The following is a 19,731-nucleotide window of genomic DNA, read 5'->3' as shown; positions in this document are numbered from 1 at the left end:
TGTTAGTCTATGGCTAGTGCTGAGTCTATGGGTAGTGTGAGTCTATGGGCATTGTTGAGTCTATGGGTAGTGTGAGTCTATGGGCAGTGTTGAGTCTATGGGCAGTGTTGAGTCTATGGGCACTGTTAGTCTATGGGTAGTGTTGAGTCTATGGGTAGTGTGAGTCATTGGGCAGTGTTGGGTCTATGGGCAGTGTGAGTCTATGGGCAGTGTTGAGTCTATGGGCAGTGTTGAGTCTATGGGCAGTGTTGAGTCTATGGGTAGTGTTGAGTCTATGGGCAGTGTTGAGTCTATGGGTAGTGTTGAGTCTATGGGAAGTGTTAGTCTATGGGTAGTGTTGAGTATATGGGAAGTGTTGTCTATGGGCAGTGTTGAGTCTATGGGCAGTGTGAGTCTATGGGCAGTGTTGAGTCTATGGGCAGTGTTAGTCTATGGCTAGTGCTGAGTCTATGGGTAGTGTGAGTCTATGGGCATTGTTGAGTCTATGAGCAGTGTTGAGTCTATGGGCAGTGTTGAGTCTGTGGGTAGTGTTGAGTCTATGAGCAGTGTTGAGTCTATGGGTAGTGTTAGTCTATGGGCAGTGTTAGTCTATGGCTAGTGCTGAGTCTATGGGTAGTGTGAGTCTATGGGCATTGTTGAGTCTATGGGTAGTGTGAGTCTATGGGCAGTGTTGAGTCTATGGGCAGTGTTGAGTCTATGGGCAGTGTTAGTCTATGGGTAGTGTTGAGTCTATGGGTAGTGTGAGTCATTGGGCAGTGTTGGGTCTATGGGCAGTGTGAGTCTATGGGCAGTGTTGAGTCTATGGGCAGTGTTGAGTCTATGGGCAGTGTTGAGTCTATGGGTAGTGTTGAGTCTATGGGAAGTGTTAGTCTATGGGTAGTGTTGAGTATATGGGAAGTGTTGTCTATGGGCAGTGTTGAGTCTATGGGCAGTGTGAGTCTATGGGCAGTGTTGAGTCTATGGGCAGTGTTAGTCTATGGCTAGTGCTGAGTCTATGGGTAGTGTGAGTCTATGGGCATTGTTGAGTCTATGGGCAGTGTTGAGTCTATGGGCAGTGTTGAGTCTGTGGGTAGTGTTGAGTCTATGGGCAGTGTTGAGTCTATGGGTAGTGTTAGTCTATGGGCAGTGTTAGTCTATGGCTAGTGCTGAGTCTATGGGTAGTGTGAGTCTATGGGCATTGTTGAGTCTATGGGCAGTGTTGAGTCTATGGGCAGTGTTGAGTCTATGGGCAGTGTAGAGTTTATGGGTAGTATTGAGTCTATGGATAGTGTTGAGTCTATGGGTAGTGTTGATTCTATTGGTAGTGTTGAGTCTTTGGGTAGTGTTGAGTCTATGGGTAGTGTTAGTCTATGGGCAGTGTTGAGTCTAAGGGCAGTGTTAGTCTATGGGCAGTGTTGAGTCTATGGGCAGTGTTAGTCTATGGGTAGTGTTGAGTGTATGGGCAGTGTTGAGTCTATGGGTAGTGTTAGTCTATGGGTAGTGTTGAGTCTATGGGCAGTGTTAGTCTATGGGCAGTGTTAGTCTATGGGTAGTGTTGAGTCTATGGGTAGTGTGAGTCTATGGGCAGTGTTGAATCTATGGGCAGTGTTGAGTCTATGGGCAGTGTGAGTCTATGGGCAGTGTTGAGTCTATGGGCAGTGTTGAGTCTATGGGCAGTGTTAGTCTATGGGCAGTGTTAGTCTATGGGTAGTGTTGAGTCTATGGGTAGTGTGAGTCTATGGGCAGTGTTGAGTCTATGGGCAGTGTTGAGTCTATGGGCAGTGTTAGTCTATGGGTGGTGTTGAGTCTATGGGTAGTGTGAGTCATTGGGCAGTGTTGGGTCTATGGGCAGTGTGAGTCTATGGGCAGTGTTGAGTCTATGGGCAGTGTTGAGTCTATGGGCAGTGTTGAGTCTATGGGTAGTGTTGAGTCTATGGGAAGTGTTAGTCTATGGGTAGTGTTGAGTATATGGGAAGTGTTGTCTATGGGCAGTGTTGAGTCTATGGGCAGTGTGAGTCTATGGGCAGTGTTGAGTCTATGGGCAGTGTTAGTCTATGGCTAGTGCTGAGTCTATGGGTAGTGTGAGTCTATGGGCATTGTTGAGTCTATGGGCAGTGTTGAGTCTATGGGCAGTGTTGAGTCTGTGGGTAGTGTTGAGTCTATGGGCAGTGTTGAGTCTATGGGTAGTGTTAGTCTATGGGCAGTGTTAGTCTATGGCTAGTGCTGAGTCTATGGGTAGTGTGAGTCTATGGGCATTGTTGAGTCTATGGGCAGTGTAGAGTTTATGGGTAGTATTGAGTCTATGGATAGTGTTGAGTCTATGGGTAGTGTTGATTCTATTGGTAGTGTTGAGTCTTTGGGTAGTGTTGATTCTATGGGTAGTGTTAGTCTATGGGCAGTGTTGAGTCTAAGGGCAGTGTTAGTCTATGGGCAGTGTTGAGTCTATGGGCAGTGTTAGTCTATGGGTAGTGTTGAGTCTATGGGCAGCGTTGAGTCTATGGGTAGTGTTGAGTCTATGGACAGTGTTGAGTCTATGGGCAGTGTTGAGTCTATGGGCAGCGTTGAGTCTATGGGTAGTGTTGAGTCTATGGGTAGTGTGAGTCTATGAGAGCGTCTACAGCCGAACTCACCCATGCAGTTTTTCATCATCATGAAGCCGCTCTCATAGCCCTCCATGCACTCGCACTCGAAGCTGCCCGGCGTGTTCACACAGACGCCGTGTCCACACACGTCCAGCGAGATGTGGCACTCGTCAATGTCTGGCGCGGCGCAAGCGGCAAAGAACAACATCAACAACAACATCAACAACATCAACAACAACGACAACGACAACGCACCGGAGTTACACGACAGAATGAACCACGGTCACCTCGCCGATCACGCCAAGGAGCCGTAGGCCATCGTCACGTGACACTCCCGGTCCACGCTCGCAGCAGCGCCAGCGGATTTCGGCCGGCCGGCGAACAAAGGGCGGTCGTCAACGCATCGCGCGGCGCTTTCAGATGTTATAAACACTACACTACTATAGACTATACACTACACTATACACTACTATACACTATACACTACACTATACTACTATACACTACACTATATACTACACTGCTATACACTATACACTACACTATACACTACACTATACACTACACTATATACTACTATACACTACACTATACACTACACTACCATACACTACACTACTATACACTACACTATATACTACACTACTATACACTACACTACTATACACTACACTATACACTACTATACACTACACTATACTATGCACTACACTATACACTACACTATACACTACACTACTATACACTACACTAATATACACTACACTATACACTACACTATACACTACACTATACACTACAATATACACTACACTACTATACACTACACTACTATACACTACACTGCTATACACTACACTATACACTACACTACTATACACTACACTGCTATACACTATACTGCTATACACTAAACTGCTATACACTACACTACACTACTATACACTATACACTACTATACACTACACTACTATACACTACACTACTATACACTACACTGCTATACACTACACTATACACTACACTACTATACACTACACTACTATACACTACTATACACTACAATGCACACTACACTCACTGCACGATATACTACACTATACACTACACACCACTGCACACCACTTGTAACAAGCCATCGGACATATACAGTCAACGCATTGTGCAGCGCGCTCGGAACGGCTGCTGCGTCCGTCTTAGGAAGCCACTATGGAGCTCTCCTGCACTTTTAAATCATCATCATCACCATAATCATCATCACCATCATCATCATCACCATCATCATGACCATCATCATCATCACCATCATCATGACCATCATCATCATCACCATCATCATCACCATCATCATCACCATCATCACCATCATCATCATCATCACCATCATCATCACCATCATTATCATCACCATCATCATCACCATCATCACCATAATCATCATCACCATCACCATCATCACCATCATCATCATCACCATCATTATCATCACCATCATCATCACCATCATCATCACCATCATCACCATCACCATCATCATCATTACCATCATCATCACCATCATCATCATCACCATCATCACCATAATCATCATCACCATCATCATCTAGATTGACAAACTCATTCGTTTAGAACTGCTTTGCGTGATTAGTTTGATGTCCTTCCCCACTGCAACTGCAATTAGCAAGGCCGGCTACGTATGGTGCGAAAGAAGTTCAATATACATATTGGCCATAGACTAACACTACCCATAGACTAACACTACCCATAGACTAACACTAACCATAGACTAACACTACCCATAGACTCAACACTACCCATAGACTCACACTACCCATAGACTCAACATTACCCATAGACTAACACTACCAATAGACTCAACACTACCCATAGACTCAACACTACCCATCGACTCACACTACCCATAGACTCAACATTACCCATAGACTAACACTACCAATAGACTCAACACTACCCATAGACTAACACTAACCATACGGGTAGCAAGACAATATTTCCCGATGAGTATTGTCATTGCTGAACTACTAAACTAAACGATTTGACTCTATCCCTCTATCTTGCTCTCTCCCCTTGGTCAGATGTTAACCACCTTGCCTGGTATGCAGTAGGACGTGGAGTCCGTCCTTACTCTTATCGACGCTGGGGAGACGAAGTAACATGTCTCTGACCGAATTCGCGAGCACAAATCAGATTTGAAACACGGCAGAACGAATTCTTCTGCCGTAGCTGATCACTGTTACAACGCTGTGGGTGATCAAGATATAGTGTTCTCCGATAACCAAGTCCTTTGCAAACCCACAGGATATCATCAGAGATTTGTCCACGAGGCAATTCATATTTACAAACACAGACACAATTTCAACCGAGAAGATGGTTTCAAATCAATCAATCATTGGAAAGATGTTCTAAATCATACCAACCATTAAACTAATTTCAATGGTACAGTTTATTTATCCAGTAGTGATATTCCAAACTTTCACAGCAGCTTATTTCCCTTCAACACAACGCTTGCATTGTCAAATTCCCCTCCCCCCCCCAACCGGTGTTAAGTGTTCAATCAGCACTTTAGGTGATCGATCAGCACTTTATGCCAATTCCTTTGTCAAAGCGTTTGGTTCCCTCCCACACAGCTTAAAGGACACGACCTGGCTTGACTTTCTTGATTCCAACGCTGTCTTCGTGACAGCACGGTCCCTTCACCTGATGAAGGCCACTTGTGTTGTGGCCGAAACGTCGTGATTTTTATGTTGTTTTATTTTTTTACCTACGTGGTGACTTTAGCGAATAGAACCAAAGAGTGTGGATCCTTGCAGTCACGAAAGCTTCAAATCTAGAACGGCTGCAGTATATTTGCAGTCTGCGCATGTCTCTCTCTCTCCCCGTGGTCGCGTGGATTATTCTCCAGGACCTCCGGTTTTCAAACTCCACTTTTTGAATCGATCAAAACGTCGTAGTTTGATTTTGTTCATTTTATTTTCATCAATTTGAACCCATCGACGTGACTTTAGCGAAAGACCCAAGCAACAAATTTGAAGAGACTCTTTGACTTTTTCGAAGCTACCAACACACAATTTGTTATCATGCTTACACTGTATCATCCGTTCTGTTCCCATTAACATTGATCGACTCATTAGGAGGCTGTCTATCCGACAGCTCCGTTCTTCAACTGAGGACGGCTGCCTGCGTAGTGGCCGAAACGTCGTGAGAATTTAATTTTATTACGTATTATTTTTTTATTATCTCATTACCTCCATTCTACGTGACTTTACCGAAAGAACCAAGAATATTGATGATCGTCCCGTATACATTTTCATAACGTTTGTTTTTTGAACCAGCAGCCTGTATTTGTGTTTTCGGAAGCTGTACCACCCCCCCCCCCAACATTCTCTCCCCTACACCTCCCCAATGCCCCCCACGGGCCCCCCCCGCCCATGTCACCAACCGGTGCAGTTCCTCTCCTCGGTGTCGAGAGCGAATCCGCTGTCGCAGCGGCACTTGAAGCTGCCGATGGTGTTGCGGCAGCGCCCACTGTGGCACAGGCTGCTGAACACCTTGCACTCGTTAATGTCTGCCAGGGGGGGTGGGGGGAGAGTGGGGAGGGAGGGGGGGGCATGGGGGGGTGGGGGAAGGGGGGGGGCATGGGAGAGGGATGGAGGGGAGAAGAGGGGTATGGGGGGAAGGGGGGGGGTAGAAGGGGGGGGGGAAGGAGAGAGGGTCGGTCATAGAGGAGGGGGGGAGGAGGTGGAAGAGGTGAGGGAGCGTTGTGGGGGGGGGGTGGAGGTTGCCAAGGTGAGGGCATGATAATCATGTCAGGTGGAGCTGTCCAGGGCTGAGCTCCTGAAAATATTCCCCCCACCCTGTTCTCTCCCCTCCACCACCTCCTCCTCCTCTACCTCCTCCTCCTCCTCCACCACCACCTCCTCTACCTCCTCCTCCACCTCCTCCTCCTCCTCTACCTCCTCCTCCTCCTCCACCTCCTCCTCCACCTCCTCCTCCTCCTCCACCTCCTCCTCCACCTCCTCCTCCTCCTCCACCTCCTCCACCTCCTCCCCCGTTGTAAAGCAACCCGGAGGGAGCTGAAGCTGTCGCAGGGAGCCCCTGACGGAGCCGACCGGGGTGGCTTCACGCGGCCGGGACAATTCAGCTCCTGAAGCAGCTACCGGCGCCCGCGTGGCGAAACGTCGGACACCGGCGCTGAGCGCCGCGCGGACGGAGCGCCACGAGCCCCTGCGGGTGCCGGCGGTGGAGATTCCACGTTGCTATGGCGAGGACATCCGCCGGACAACCGCCGGCGCTCGATTCGCCGACTCTGCGGAATGATGACCAAGTAACCGTGCCAACGCCGGGTAGGGTCGGGAGCGTAGCGTTCAGCGCCAGGCTGCGCTATGAACACGGCGATCCGAGTTCGATTCCCTGCTCACGGCCAACACCGGTGACGGTTATCTGAACCGGTCCCGGGGCCTCCCCTAGGTGGACTCAGCCTCAAACGAGTACCTGGTGCGGTGTGTAGTAAACATCGTTACTGGGGGAGACAAAGGCGGCCGGGCGTGGTTGCTGGCCACCCACCCCCCTCGTGTGCCGTTACCGGCCTTCACAGGTGCTGCTCGCTAACAGCACTTGCCCCTGCAGTCTGCTAAGGCTACACGGGGGATCTATGTCTTTGTACGCACGCACGTACATACGCATACACACGCGTACGTACACGTGTGTGTACACGTGTACGTACGTGTGTGTACACGTACATACACGTGTACACGTGTACGTACGTACACGTGTACGCGTTGAAGCTCTTTCGCGTCGTACGTAGCCAACCGCAACCAATCGAAAGCCCGGGGGGGGGCCCGCACGGGCTGGGGGGCCTGCACGGGCGGGGGGGGGGCCCACGCGGGGTGGGGGGCTCGCCCGTGCTTACCCTTGAAGAGCTGCCGTCCCGTGGTGAAGTCCCCGCGGCTGGAGAACCCTGGCCCACGTGGGCAGAGGCGCTCAAAGTCGTCGGAGCCGGCGGGGGGGCACCCGTCGCAGTGGCGGCCCCACGCGGCCCCCAGGGAGCAGCAGCACACGTCACTACGCAGGCGCGGGGCCCCCAGGGCGCCGCACTCCACAGAGTCCTCGTCGTGCGTCAGGAAGCACGACTCCAGGCGCAGGTCTGGGGGGGGAGGGTGGGGGGTGACGTGGGGGGTGACGTGGGGGGAGGGGTGACGTGGGGGAGGGGGGGAGGTGGGGGAGGGGGGTGACGTGAGGGGGGGGGTGACGTGGGGGAGGGGTGACGTGGGGGGTGACACGTGACGCCGTTTAGGTGGTCGACCGCCGTGGTCGTCGTCGCTGTTGTGTGGTGCGGTGTGGTGTGGTGTGGTCTGGCGTGATACGGTGTGGTGTGGTGTGGTCTGGTGTGGCGTGATACGGTGTGGCACGGTGCGGTGTTGTGCGGCGCCGTGCGAGGGATTGTGGTGCTCCCTAGCCGTCGTGATTGTTGAGAGTGGTGGGTGGTAGGGGGTGGTGGTGGGGGTGGTGGTGCAGCTGGGTGGGGTGTAGCGGTCACGGTCACGGCGGGGTGTGTGTGTGTGTATGTGTGAGTGTATATATATGTATGTGTGTATGTGTATGTATGTGTATGTGTGTATGTGTATGTGTGTATGTGTGTGTGAGTGTGTGTGTATGTGTGAGTGTGAGTGTGTGAGTGTATGTGTATGTGTGTGAGTGTATGTGTGTATGTGTGTGTGAGTGTATGTATGTGTATGTGTGTATGTGTATGTGTGTATGTATGTGTGTGTATGTGTGTATGTGTGTGTATGTGTGTGTATGTGTATGTATGTGTATGTGTGTGTATGTGTGTGTATGTGTATGTGTGTGCGTGTATATGTATGTGTATGTGTGTGTATGTGTGTGTATGTGTGTATGTGTGTGTGTGAGTGTATGTGTATGTGTGTATGTGTGAGTGTATGTGTGTGTGAGTGTATGTGTGTGTGTATGTGTGTATGTGTATATGTATGTGTATGTGTGTATATGTATGTGTATGTATGTGTATGTGTGTGCGTGTATATGTATGTGTGTATATGTGTGTATATGTATATGTATGTGTGTGTATATGTATGTGTGTGTGCGTGTGAGCGGGCTCGTCCATCCAGCAGCAGCGGCGGCGGCGGCGGCGGCGTCCTCACCGACGCAGGCGCGCCCCGAGGCGTCGAGCGTGAGTCCCGGCGGGCAGTCGCAGCGGAAGGACCCTGGGGTGTTGATGCAATGGCTGCTCACGCAGATGCCCGAGAAGATGTCGCACTCGTTGACGTCTGCACGGAGCGGAACGACGCGTTGGCGACGTTGAGGCGAGCGAGCGCCTGAAGGGGTTTGCCCGAGTCAATCGGCGTCTCGCGGGGCGCGCAAGCGGACGCTGCGCGGGGGGCGGGGGCGCGGGACATAGAGCTTGCCAGCTCATCGGGTTTGTCCGGGATGGGCGCATAGATAGAGTGCTCTGCCTGGGTGGGGTCAGAGGTCAAGAGGTCGGGGGTGACGAGAGGGGGAGCCGGCGAGGGGGGGGGGGGGTTCCAACCTATGGGTGTCTGTGTGCCGCATAGGGGCACGTAGAGAGTCATAGAGACCAGCATAGAGACCCATAGAATCGCATAGAGACCCATAGACTCACACAGAGACCCATAGAGACTCACACAGAGACCCATAGACTCACACAGAGACCCATAGAATCGCAGAGACCCATAGACTCCACAGAGACCCATAGACTCACACAGAGACCCATAGACTCACACAGAGACCCATAGAATCGCAGAGACCCATAGACTCCACAGAAACCCATAGACTCACACAGAGACCCATAGATTCACACAGAGACCCATAGACTCACACAGAGACCCACAGACTCACATAGAGACCCATAGACTCACACAGAGACCCATAGAGACCCACACAGAGACCCATATACTCACATAAAGACCCATAAACACTCACACAAAGACCCATAGACACACATAGAGACCCATAGAGACCCACATAGAGACCCATGTAGAGACCCATATACTCACACAGAGACCCATAGAGACCCACATAGAGACCCATAGACTCATATATAGACCCATAGAGACCCATACAGATACCCATGGACTCGCAATAGAGACCCATAGAGACCCATAGACTCACGTAGAGGCCCATAGAGACCCACACAGTGACCCATAGACTCACACAGAGACCCATATACACCCACACAGAGACCCGTAAACTCACATAGAGACTCAAAGACTCACGCAGACACCCATAGACTCACAGAGAGACCTATAGACCTGCATAGAGACCCATAGACTCGCGTAGACCCCCCCCCAGAGAGTCACACGGAGACCCAGGCAGACCGAGTTGTGATTAAAACCGGGCTCTCAAGCGCCAGCGAGCCCATCGACGTGCTCTGCCCGGTCACCAGTGGCAGGAGGTGAGGTCGGCTCGTTCGACCCCGCGAGATCGACACGGACCGTGCCCCGGGGCCCGGCTGTGTGGAGGGCGCCGACATCCAGCAGTGGATAAACCAAGGCCGGCGGGCGGTGGCGATGGCCGTGGAGAGTTTTGTCTGGTGTGTTTTTTTTTTACCTTCGCAGACAGCGCCACGTGACCTGGAGAAGCCTCGCCGGCACAGGGGATCTGCAGCCGGGACACAAAAGACAAAGGTCCCCTACACGCGTAGCCCTTCGCACACTGTTGGGGCAAGGGGTGATAGCGGGCGCCTACGAAGGCCGGCACCGTGCCGCACGAGGCGGGTGGGGGGTACAGCACCACGCCCGGCCGCCTTTGTCTCCCCCCCCCAGCGGCGATGTCTGCACCACCGCACCAGTGACTGATTTGAGGCTGAGTCGACCTAGGGGAGGAGGAGGCCCAGGACCGGTTCAGATGGGTCGTCACTGGGCGTTGGCCGCGAGCGGGAATCGAACCCGTGTCTCGCTGGGTTCGCAGCGCTACACCGCCACACTGCAGCTGCACACAACGCACTCACACACTCATACACACACTCACACAAGCCTCACGTGGTCACTAGCGTGGTCCCTCACGTGCCCCCCCCCCACGTGGTCCCTAGCGTGCCCCCCACCCCCCACGTGGTCCCTAGCGTGCCCCCCACCCCCCACGTGGTCCCTCACGCGGTCCCTCACGTGCCCCCCCCACCCCACGTGGTCCCTCACGTGCCCCCCACCCCCACGTGGTCCCTCACGTGCCCCCACCCCCCACGTGTTCCCTAGCGTGCCCCCCACGTGGTCTCTCACGTGCCCCCCACCCCACGTAGTCCCTAGCGTGCCCCCCCCACGTGGTCCCTCACGTGCCCCCCCACGTGGTCCCTCACGTGCCCCCCCACGTGGTCCCTCACGTGCCCCCCCCCACGTGGTCCCTCACGTGCCCCCCCCACGTGTTCCCTAGCGTGCCCCCCCCCCACGTGGTCCCTCACGTGACCTCCACTCCCCCCCACGTGGTCCCTCACGTGCCCCCCCCCCACGTGGTCCCTCACGTGCCCCCCACCCCCCCACCCCCACGTGGTCCCCCACGTGCCCACCGATCTCGCAGGGCTCGCAGGGGCTGCCCCAGGCGGCTCCGAGCGTGGAGCAGCACTCGGACTTGAGGGTGGCGCCGTTGATGTTCACCTCGCAGCGGCTCTCGATGATATTCAGCCAGCAAGTGCCCTTGGTGCTGTCTGCCGGGGGAGGAGCGATGAGGTGGATAGAGAATAGGAGAGGGGGGAGGGGGGTAGAGAGCGAAGATGGCTGGAGGACTGTCCGTGGTGCGTGGCCACGTGACAGGAGGAAGAAACTCACCCGCTCATTCAGGCGCTGGGACGCTCGCTCACGCTCACCCTCTCGCCAAGCCACTCGCCTGCTCACTCGGCCACTCGCTCACAAACACAGTCACCCACTCACTCACTCGGCGGCTCAATCACCAACCAACTCCGCCACTCACTCACCCACTCACCCACCCACCCAGATACTCACCCACCCACCCAGCTACTCACCCTCTCGCCAAGCCACTCGCCGGCTCACTCGGCCACTCGCTCACAAACACAGTCACCCACTCCTCACTCGGCGGCTCAATCACCAACCAACTCCGCCACTCACTCACCCACTCACCCACCCACCCAGATACTCACCCACCCACCCAGCTACTCACCCTCTCGCCAAGCCACTCGCCGGCTCACTCGGCCACTCGCTCACAAACACAGTCACCCACTCCTCACTCGGCGGCTCAATCACCAACCAACTCCGCCACTCACTCACCCACTCACCCACCCACCCAGATACTCACCCACCCACCCAGCTACTCACCCTCTCGCCAAGCCACTCGCCGGCTCACTCGGCCACTCGCTCACAAACACAGTCACCCACTCCTCACTCGGCGGCTCAACCACCAACCAACTCCGCCACTCACTCACCCACTCAACTTCTCACTCACCCACTCACCCACCCACTCAGATACTCACCCACCCACCCAGCTACTCACTCACCCACCGACCCACCAGCCCACCCAATCCGCATGCCCGTACCGACACAGATGGTGCCCGTGGCGTCCAGCTTGCTGGTGGAGGGGCACTCGCACACGAAGGATCCCGGCGTGTTCTTGCAGACGCCGTTGACGCAGGGGCTCGATTCACACTCATCCACATCTGCGGCGACACACAAAGACAAAGGTCCCCCGCGTAGCCTTCGACAGACTCTCACGGCAAGGGCCATCGGAGAGCCAGCAGCACCACCTGTGAAGGGCCGGAACCGTGGCACGCGATGGGGGGGGGGGGGGGGGTGGACAGCACCACGCCCGGCCGCCTTTGTCTCCCCGATGGTGGCCACACACCGGACCAGGATACTCGTTTGATGGCTGAGTCGACCTAGGGGAGGCGCGGCACCGGTGGGCGGGAATCGAACTCGGGAACCCGCCGCGCTACCACTCCCCACTCTCCACTGCGGTGAGACGTAGAGTGATGACCTCACCATTACTTGGTGGTGTTGTTGTGATCTGCAGTGTGGTGGTGGTGGTGGTTGTTGTTGTTGTTCCCCCCCCCTTCGCCTCTCCTCCCCCTCCTCCCCCTCCTTCCCCTCTCCCCCTCTCCCCCTCCCCTCTCCCCCCTTCCCCCCCCTCTCCCCCCCTTCCCCTCTCCCCCCTTCCCCCCCTCTCCCCCCCCTTCCTCTCCCCCCCCTTCCCCACCCCCCTCCCCTCTCCCCCCCCTTCCCCTCTCCTCCCCCCCTTCCCCCTCCCCTCTCCCCCCTTCCCTCTCCCCCCTTCCCCTCTCCTCCCCCCCTTCCCCATCCCCTCTCCCCCCCCTTCCCATCTCCTCCCCCCCCTTCCCCTCCCCCCTTCCCCCTCCCCCCCTTCCCCTCCCCCCGCCCGGTCGCTGCGCTCACAGAGGCCCCATTGTCTGGGCCGCCGACGCCGCCGCCGCCGCCCGCAAAAACCCCAAAGTCGCCCACCGCGGCCAACTTCCCACATCTGCTCGTGCGGCGGCCGCGACACCACCCCCCCCTCCCCTCCTCCTTGGCCGCTATTAGCCCGCCGACATCATTCCGCTTTGTTGCTTGAACCGTATTTGTTTCCCCCCGTCGGAACTTGTTGCGTTTTAAAATAATTACGCAGATATGCCGGGGGTTTTTTTTGGTTTGGTTCCCGCCCGCCCGCTCGTCCGCTCGCGTCCTGCCCCGCCATCCCTCCGCCTTGCCACTGAGAAAAGTTTTCAGGAATCTCGAGCGATTTGACCTTCTTTCTTTCTTTCGTGAAATGCCCCCTGTGGAGTATAGTCGATTCCGGAGCCCCGGGTAGGGTCTTAATAGCAACATCAACAACAACAACAATAAATTTTGATTTAAAGCTTTCGTGACTGCAGTGATTCATATTCTTAGTTCTTTCGGTAAAGTCACGTTGAAGGGAAACGACAAAATAATAAAATATATATAAAACAATAAAAAATAACTAAGAATATGTATAACAACAACAACAAACCATAATAACAATATCAGGAGCGGAGTTTCACATTGAGGAACCTGGAGCGTATTGCAAGAAAAACCCAGCAAAAGCCATGGTGACGTTTCCCGTTTGGACTCCCGCAGTGTGTTACAATAAAAGCGTCGTATTCAGGTGGCTGGAATTATTCGCAGATGACAATAAAGTCTGAGATCATTAGAGCGGGAATCCAGAGCGCAGTTTTGTATTTGTAATTGTCAATTCACCTCGCCGCAAACCCAGGGGCGGACTTTCCCCCAAGCAGGCACCTGGACTTCGCTCTCCACATCGCCAATCGACGTGGGGGGGGGAAAACAAAAAAAACCAAAACCCTGGCACGGAGCTGCCGCGGTAGGAGCCGGACTCGCGTGGCGGCGTTCATTTTCTCAAGGAAAGCTTCGGCGAGTTCACGCGGCCGCCACTCCCGGAGCCCGCCAGACATTCCTCTCTGCCCACTCCCCGCCAACTTTTTCACGGCCTCACGGGGCGAAAATGGAGGGGGGGGGGGGCGGGCGGGGAGGGGGGGGGCGTGGGGGCGTGGGAGCCGTTCCACGATGCAGCAAAAACCCCACAGGAGCCCCCCCCCCAAACACTCCCCGTGGGCCCTCGGCTACTGCAAGAGAGCGGCGTCAATCAAACGCAACGCAAACGCGCGCGCACGTGCCCACGTACGTGCCCACGTGCGTGCCCACGTGCCCACGTGCGTGCCCACGTGCCCACGTGCCCACGTGCGTGCCCACGTGCCCACGTGTCCGCATGCGTTGGTGCGTGCATGCGCGTTTCCAAGATTTGTTTTTGACTGTGCTAAGCAAGTCCTTTCCGGAGGCGTTAAAATAAATATTTGAAGTACGTTGACTCTGAACGTTGACCCTGTTACGCCACACAAGGTTGTGGTGTAACGGAGTAAGGGCGCTGCGGTGACGAGGAGATATTAACTACCTCGCCTGGTATACGAGAGGTCGTGCGTGTTTCTCCCTCCGCCTTGGTCGTGTGGATTTTTCTCCAGGTCCTCCGGTTTTTCCCTCCACATTTAGAACCAACATCGCGCGTTCAGAGTATGTGGCTGCTAGAAATGTCCACGTGATGATGACAATGATGATGATGAGCCCACTTCGCTGAGCGATCATTCGTGATGGCACAGGTCGCTTCTGTGGGGACCTTACCTGGTGAAATTAAAAAATGTTTGTCTTAGTTTAGTTTCGCGTGCCAGTCCTCCTTGCCAGGTCACAAATATTCTGCCCCCTCTAGGACCAGATTAGTGCTGCTAATATGCTGATGGACAAATATCGTCTGAGGGGGGGGGGGTGGGGGCGTTTTCAAAGTGGTAGGCCTCATGTGGCCGTGTGACCGTGAGTCCGTGTGGCCGCGTGGCCGGGAGTCCGTGTGGCCGTGTGGCCGTGTGGCCAGGAGTCCGTGTGACCGTGAGTCCGTGAGTCCGTGAGGCCGTAAGGCCATGTGGCCGTGTGGCCGCGTGGCCAGGAGTCCGTGAGTCCGTGTGGCCGCGTGGCCAGGAGTCCGTGTGACCGTGAGTCTGTGAGTCCGTGTGGCCGGGAGTCCTTGAGTCCGTGTGGCCGTGTGGCCAGGAGTCCGTGTGGTCAGGAGTCCGTGTGGTCACGTGGCCGTGTGACCGTGTGACCGTGTGACCGTGAGTCCGTGTGGCCGCGTGGCCGCGCGGAATGAAGAGGGCGTCGGTGCAGAGGAGCCGCGCTCCGGGAGCGAACCTTACCCTCGCACGTGTCGGACTCGGCGTGGAAGAGGAAGCCGCCGGGGCAGGAGCAGCTGTAGCTGCCGGGGGTGTTGCGGCACAGCCCGTTGTCGCACAGCTGCCGGCGCCGCGAGCACTCGTCCACGTCTAAGCACGCCGCCACACGACGGGAATGAGAACCACGACGACGACGACGACGACGACGATGACGACGACAACGACGACGACAACAACAACGACAACAACGACAACAATAATGACAACGACAATGATGACAATGACAACAACAACGATAACGATGACAACAACAACGACAACAATAATGACAACGACAATGATGACAATGACAACAACAACGATAACGACAACAATGACGACAACGATGACAACAACCACGACAACAACGACAACAATAATGACAACAACGACAACAATAATGACAACGACAATGATGACAATGACAACAACGACCACAACAACAACTACGACGACAATGACGACAACAACGATAACGACAACAATGACAACAACAATGACGACAACGATGACAATAATACCAACGACAATGACGACAACGACAACAATAATGACAACGACAATGATGACAATGACAACAACGATGACGACAACGATGACGACAACGACCACAACAACAACTACGACGACAATGACAACAACAACGACAATGATGACAATGACAACAACAACAATAATGACAACGACAATGATGACAATGACGATGACAACGACAATGACGACAACAACGATAACGACAACAATGACGACAACGACCACAACAACAACTACGACGACAATGACAACAACATCAACGACGACAATGACAATGACAACAACATGAACGACAACAACGACAACATCAACAACGACGACAATGACGATGACAACAACAACAACATCAACGACGACAACTAAGACGACAACAACAATGACGACAACAACAACATCAACGACAACGAAGATGACGACAACGACAACAACGACAACAACAACAATCAGCTGAACATATCTCAGCCACCTCGTGCTGCACAGGGACAGCTGCCGCTAGGGGCGGTCGTCCCCCTCACCCCCCAGGGCGGCACACCACGGCACCACCCCGCAAGCTCAGACGCCGAGCGGCGACAGCGGGGGGAGCCCCTCTCACGTGACGTGGGGGGGGGAGCCCCTCTCTCACGTGACGCGGGGGGGCGCCCCTCTCTCACGTGACGCGGGGGGGTTCCCCTCTCTCACGTGACGCGGGGGGGGCGCCCCTCTCTCGCGTGACGCGGGGGGGGGGCTCCCCTCTCTCACGTGACGCGGGGGGGGGGGGGGGCGCCCCTCTCTCGCGTGACGCGGGGGGCGCCGTGTGTACTCGTGCGTGTGTGTGTGTACTCGTGTGTACACGTGTGTGTGTGTGTGTACTCGTGTGTACACGTGCGTGTGTGTGTGTACTCGTGTGTACACGTGCGTGTGTGTGTGTACTCGTGTGTACACGTGTGTGTGTGTGTGTACTCGTGTGTACTCGTGCGTGTGTGTGTGTACTCGTGTGTACACGTGCGTGTGTGTGTGTACTCGTGTGTACACGTGCGTGTGTGTGTGTACTCGTGTGTACACGTGCGTGTGTGTGTACTCGTGTGTACACGTGCGTGTGTGTGTACTCATGTGTATGCGTGCGTGTGTGTGTACTCATGTGTACACGTGTGTGTGTACTCGTGTGTACACGTGTGTGTGTGTACTCATGTGTACACGTGCGTGTGTGTGTACTCGTGTGTACATGTGTGCGTGTGTGGGTACTCGTGTGTACGCGTGCGTGTGTGTGTACTCATGTGTACACGTGTGTGTGTGTACTCGTGTGTACACGTGCGTGTGTGTGTGTGTACTCGTGTGTACACGTGCGTGTATGTGTACTCATGTGTATGCGTGCGTGTGTGTGTACTCATGTGTACACGTGTGTGTGTACTCGTGTGTACACGTGTGTGTGTGTGTACTCATGTGTACACGTGCGTGTGTGTGTGTACTCGTGTGTACATGTGTGCGTGTGTGGGTACTCGTGTGTACGCGTGCGTGTGTGTGTACTCATGTGTACACGTGTGTGTGTGTACTCGTGTGTACACGTGCGTGTGTGTGTGTGTACTCGTGTGTACACGTGCGTGTGCGTGCGTACTCGTGTGTACGCGTGCGTGTGTGTGTACTCGTGTGTACGTGTGTTAATGTGTACTCGCTAACAGAATTTTCTCTGCAGTCTGTTCAGGCTATGTGGGGGATCTTTGTTTTTGTACATGCCAAGGTGGCTAGGAGATGTTATCTCCCTCGCCTGGTACACAGGAGGTAGTGGGTTCGATCCTGCCGCCTGTTGCTGTATATTTGGAGTTTGCGGTGTCTCTCATCGTCATCATCATCACGGTGGCTAGGAGATGTTAACTACCTCGCCGGGTACACAGGAAGTCGTGGGTTCGATCCCGACCTTGATGCCTGCTGCTGTATATTTGGAGTTTGCGTGTCTCTGTCTGTCATCATCATCACGGTGGCTGGGAGATGTTAACTACCTCGCCTGGTACACAGGAGGTCGTGGGTTCGATCCCGACCCTGACGCCTGCTGCTGCTGTATATTTGGAGTTTGTGTGTCTCTCATCATCATCATCATCACGGTGGCTAGGAGATGTTAACTACCTCGCCTGGTACGCAGGAGGTCGTGAGTTCGATCCCGACCCTGACGCCTGCTGCTGTATATTTGGAGTTTGTGTGTCTCTCTCTCTCCGTGGTGGCGTGCATTTTTCTCCGGGGTCCTCCGGTTCTCCCCTCCACATTTAGAATCAACGTCACCACGCGTTTAGAGTGTTTGGCTGCTGCTATAAATGTACACGTGGTGACGATGATGATGACAAGCCCACTTCGATGAGCTATCATTTGTCGTGAAAAAATAAATTTCTGTAAATAGCAGCTAAACTGGGCCGTACCCGGTGAACAATGAAAACAAAGTTGATAGTCTGATGATGAGGTTGATGGGCCCACCAGTGGTGAGAGAGTGAGCGGGTGAGTCAGTGGGTTAGGAGGTGGGCAAGTAGGAGAGTGCATGAGTGGGTGAGAAGGTGAGTGGCTAAGTGAGTAAATGATTGAGCGGGTGGGTGAGTAGATGAGTGAATCAGTGGGTGAGTGGGTGAGCGAGCGAGTGAGTGAATGGGTGGGCGAGCGGGTGGGTGAGCGAGTGATTGAATGAGTGTGGGCGAGCGTGTGGGTGAGCGGGCGTGTGAGCGAGTGAGTGGGCAAGTGAGTGGGCAAGTGAGCGAGCGGGTGGACGAGCGAGTGGACGAGTGAGTGAACGGACAGGCGAGGGGGCAGGCGAGGGAGCAGGCAAGGGAGTAGGCGATTGAGTAGGCGAGCGAGCGGGTGGACGAGTGAGTGAACGAGTGAGTGAACGAGTGAGTGAACGAACAGGCGAGGGAGGAGGCGAGTGCGTAGGCGATTGAGTAGGCGAGCGAGCGGGTGGACGAGCGAGTGAACGAGTGAGTGAACGGACAGGCGAGTGAGTAGGCGAGCGAGCGGGTGGACGAGCGAGTGAACGAACAGGTGAGGGAGGAGGCGAGTGAGCAGGCGAGTGAGTAGGCGAGCGAGCGAGCGAGTGGACGTTGCGGTACCGACCGACGCACTGCTTGCCCGTGAGCTCCGTTTCGTAGCCAATGTTACAGATGCAGCGGTAGCTCCCGCGTAGGTTCTCACACACGCCGTTCGGGCAGATGTCCGGGTCCAGCGCGCACTCGTTGATGTCTGATCACACGCCGGGGTGGGAAGGGCGGGGAGGAGGCAGCCGAGGGGATAAGCGGTTGAGCGGGGAGGGGGGGGAGAGAGACGTAATATTCACGAGCTGATTATGAACATCGTTATCGCTGTCGTCGGTCGAAACTTTAAACTGTGGCTGTCTCCCATATAGCGCCAGAACAATGAGGTTCCGGAACAATGAGGTTCCAGAACAATGGGGGTTCCAGAACAATGAGGTTCCAGAACAATGGCGTTCCAGAACAATGGGGTTCCAGAACAATGGGGTTCCAGAACAATGAGGTTCCAGCACAATGAGGTTCCAGAACAATGAGGTTCCAGAACAATGGGCTGCTTGAGATCATCACTCACTCACTCACCACTGACTCATCAACCCACCCATCCAAAGACACGCACTCACTCACCTACTGACCCACTCGCACACTAACCCACTCACTCACTCACCTACTGACCCACTCACACACTAACCCACTCACTCACTCACTCACCCACTTACCCACCTACTCACTCACTCACCTACTGACCCATTCACACACTAACCCACTCACTCACCTACAGACCCACCTACTCACTCACTCACTCACCTACTGACCCACTCACACACTAACCCACTCACTCACTCACCCACTGACCCACCTACTCACTCACTCACCTACTGACCCACTCACACACTAACCCACTCACTCACTCACCCACCACATCACTCACTCACCCACT

The 19,731-nt window shown here is 54.5% G+C and overlaps 1 protein-coding gene across 1 annotated transcript in view; it reads right to left on the bottom strand.

The window, feature by feature from the left end:
* The window catches only part of LOC116954924 (fibrillin-2-like), a 516,076-nt gene that overhangs the window by 95,301 nt on the left and 401,044 nt on the right, over positions 1-19,731 (bottom strand). Inside the window, exons 21-29 of the mRNA XM_076052694.1 lie at positions 18,880-19,005; positions 15,265-15,390; positions 12,094-12,213; positions 11,113-11,250; positions 10,164-10,214; positions 8,738-8,863; positions 7,492-7,725; positions 6,022-6,147; positions 2,610-2,738 (exon numbers count right to left, since the gene is read on the bottom strand). Of these exons, the coding sequence (XP_075908809.1) occupies positions 2,610-2,738; positions 6,022-6,147; positions 7,492-7,725; positions 8,738-8,863; positions 10,164-10,214; positions 11,113-11,250; positions 12,094-12,213; positions 15,265-15,390; positions 18,880-19,005 (1,176 nt within the window). The remainder of the gene's footprint in view (positions 1-2,609; positions 2,739-6,021; positions 6,148-7,491; positions 7,726-8,737; positions 8,864-10,163; positions 10,215-11,112; positions 11,251-12,093; positions 12,214-15,264; positions 15,391-18,879; positions 19,006-19,731) is intronic.

Source organism: Petromyzon marinus, chromosome 57, assembly GCF_048934315.1.
Source record: "Petromyzon marinus isolate PM22_M1 ecotype Great Lakes invasive population chromosome 57, UKy_Petmar_22M1.pri1.0, whole genome shotgun sequence".
In the NCBI taxonomy this organism is placed as follows: domain Eukaryota; kingdom Metazoa; phylum Chordata; class Hyperoartia; order Petromyzontiformes; family Petromyzontidae; genus Petromyzon; species Petromyzon marinus.
This window is presented reverse-complemented; position numbering and strand designations above follow the sequence as displayed.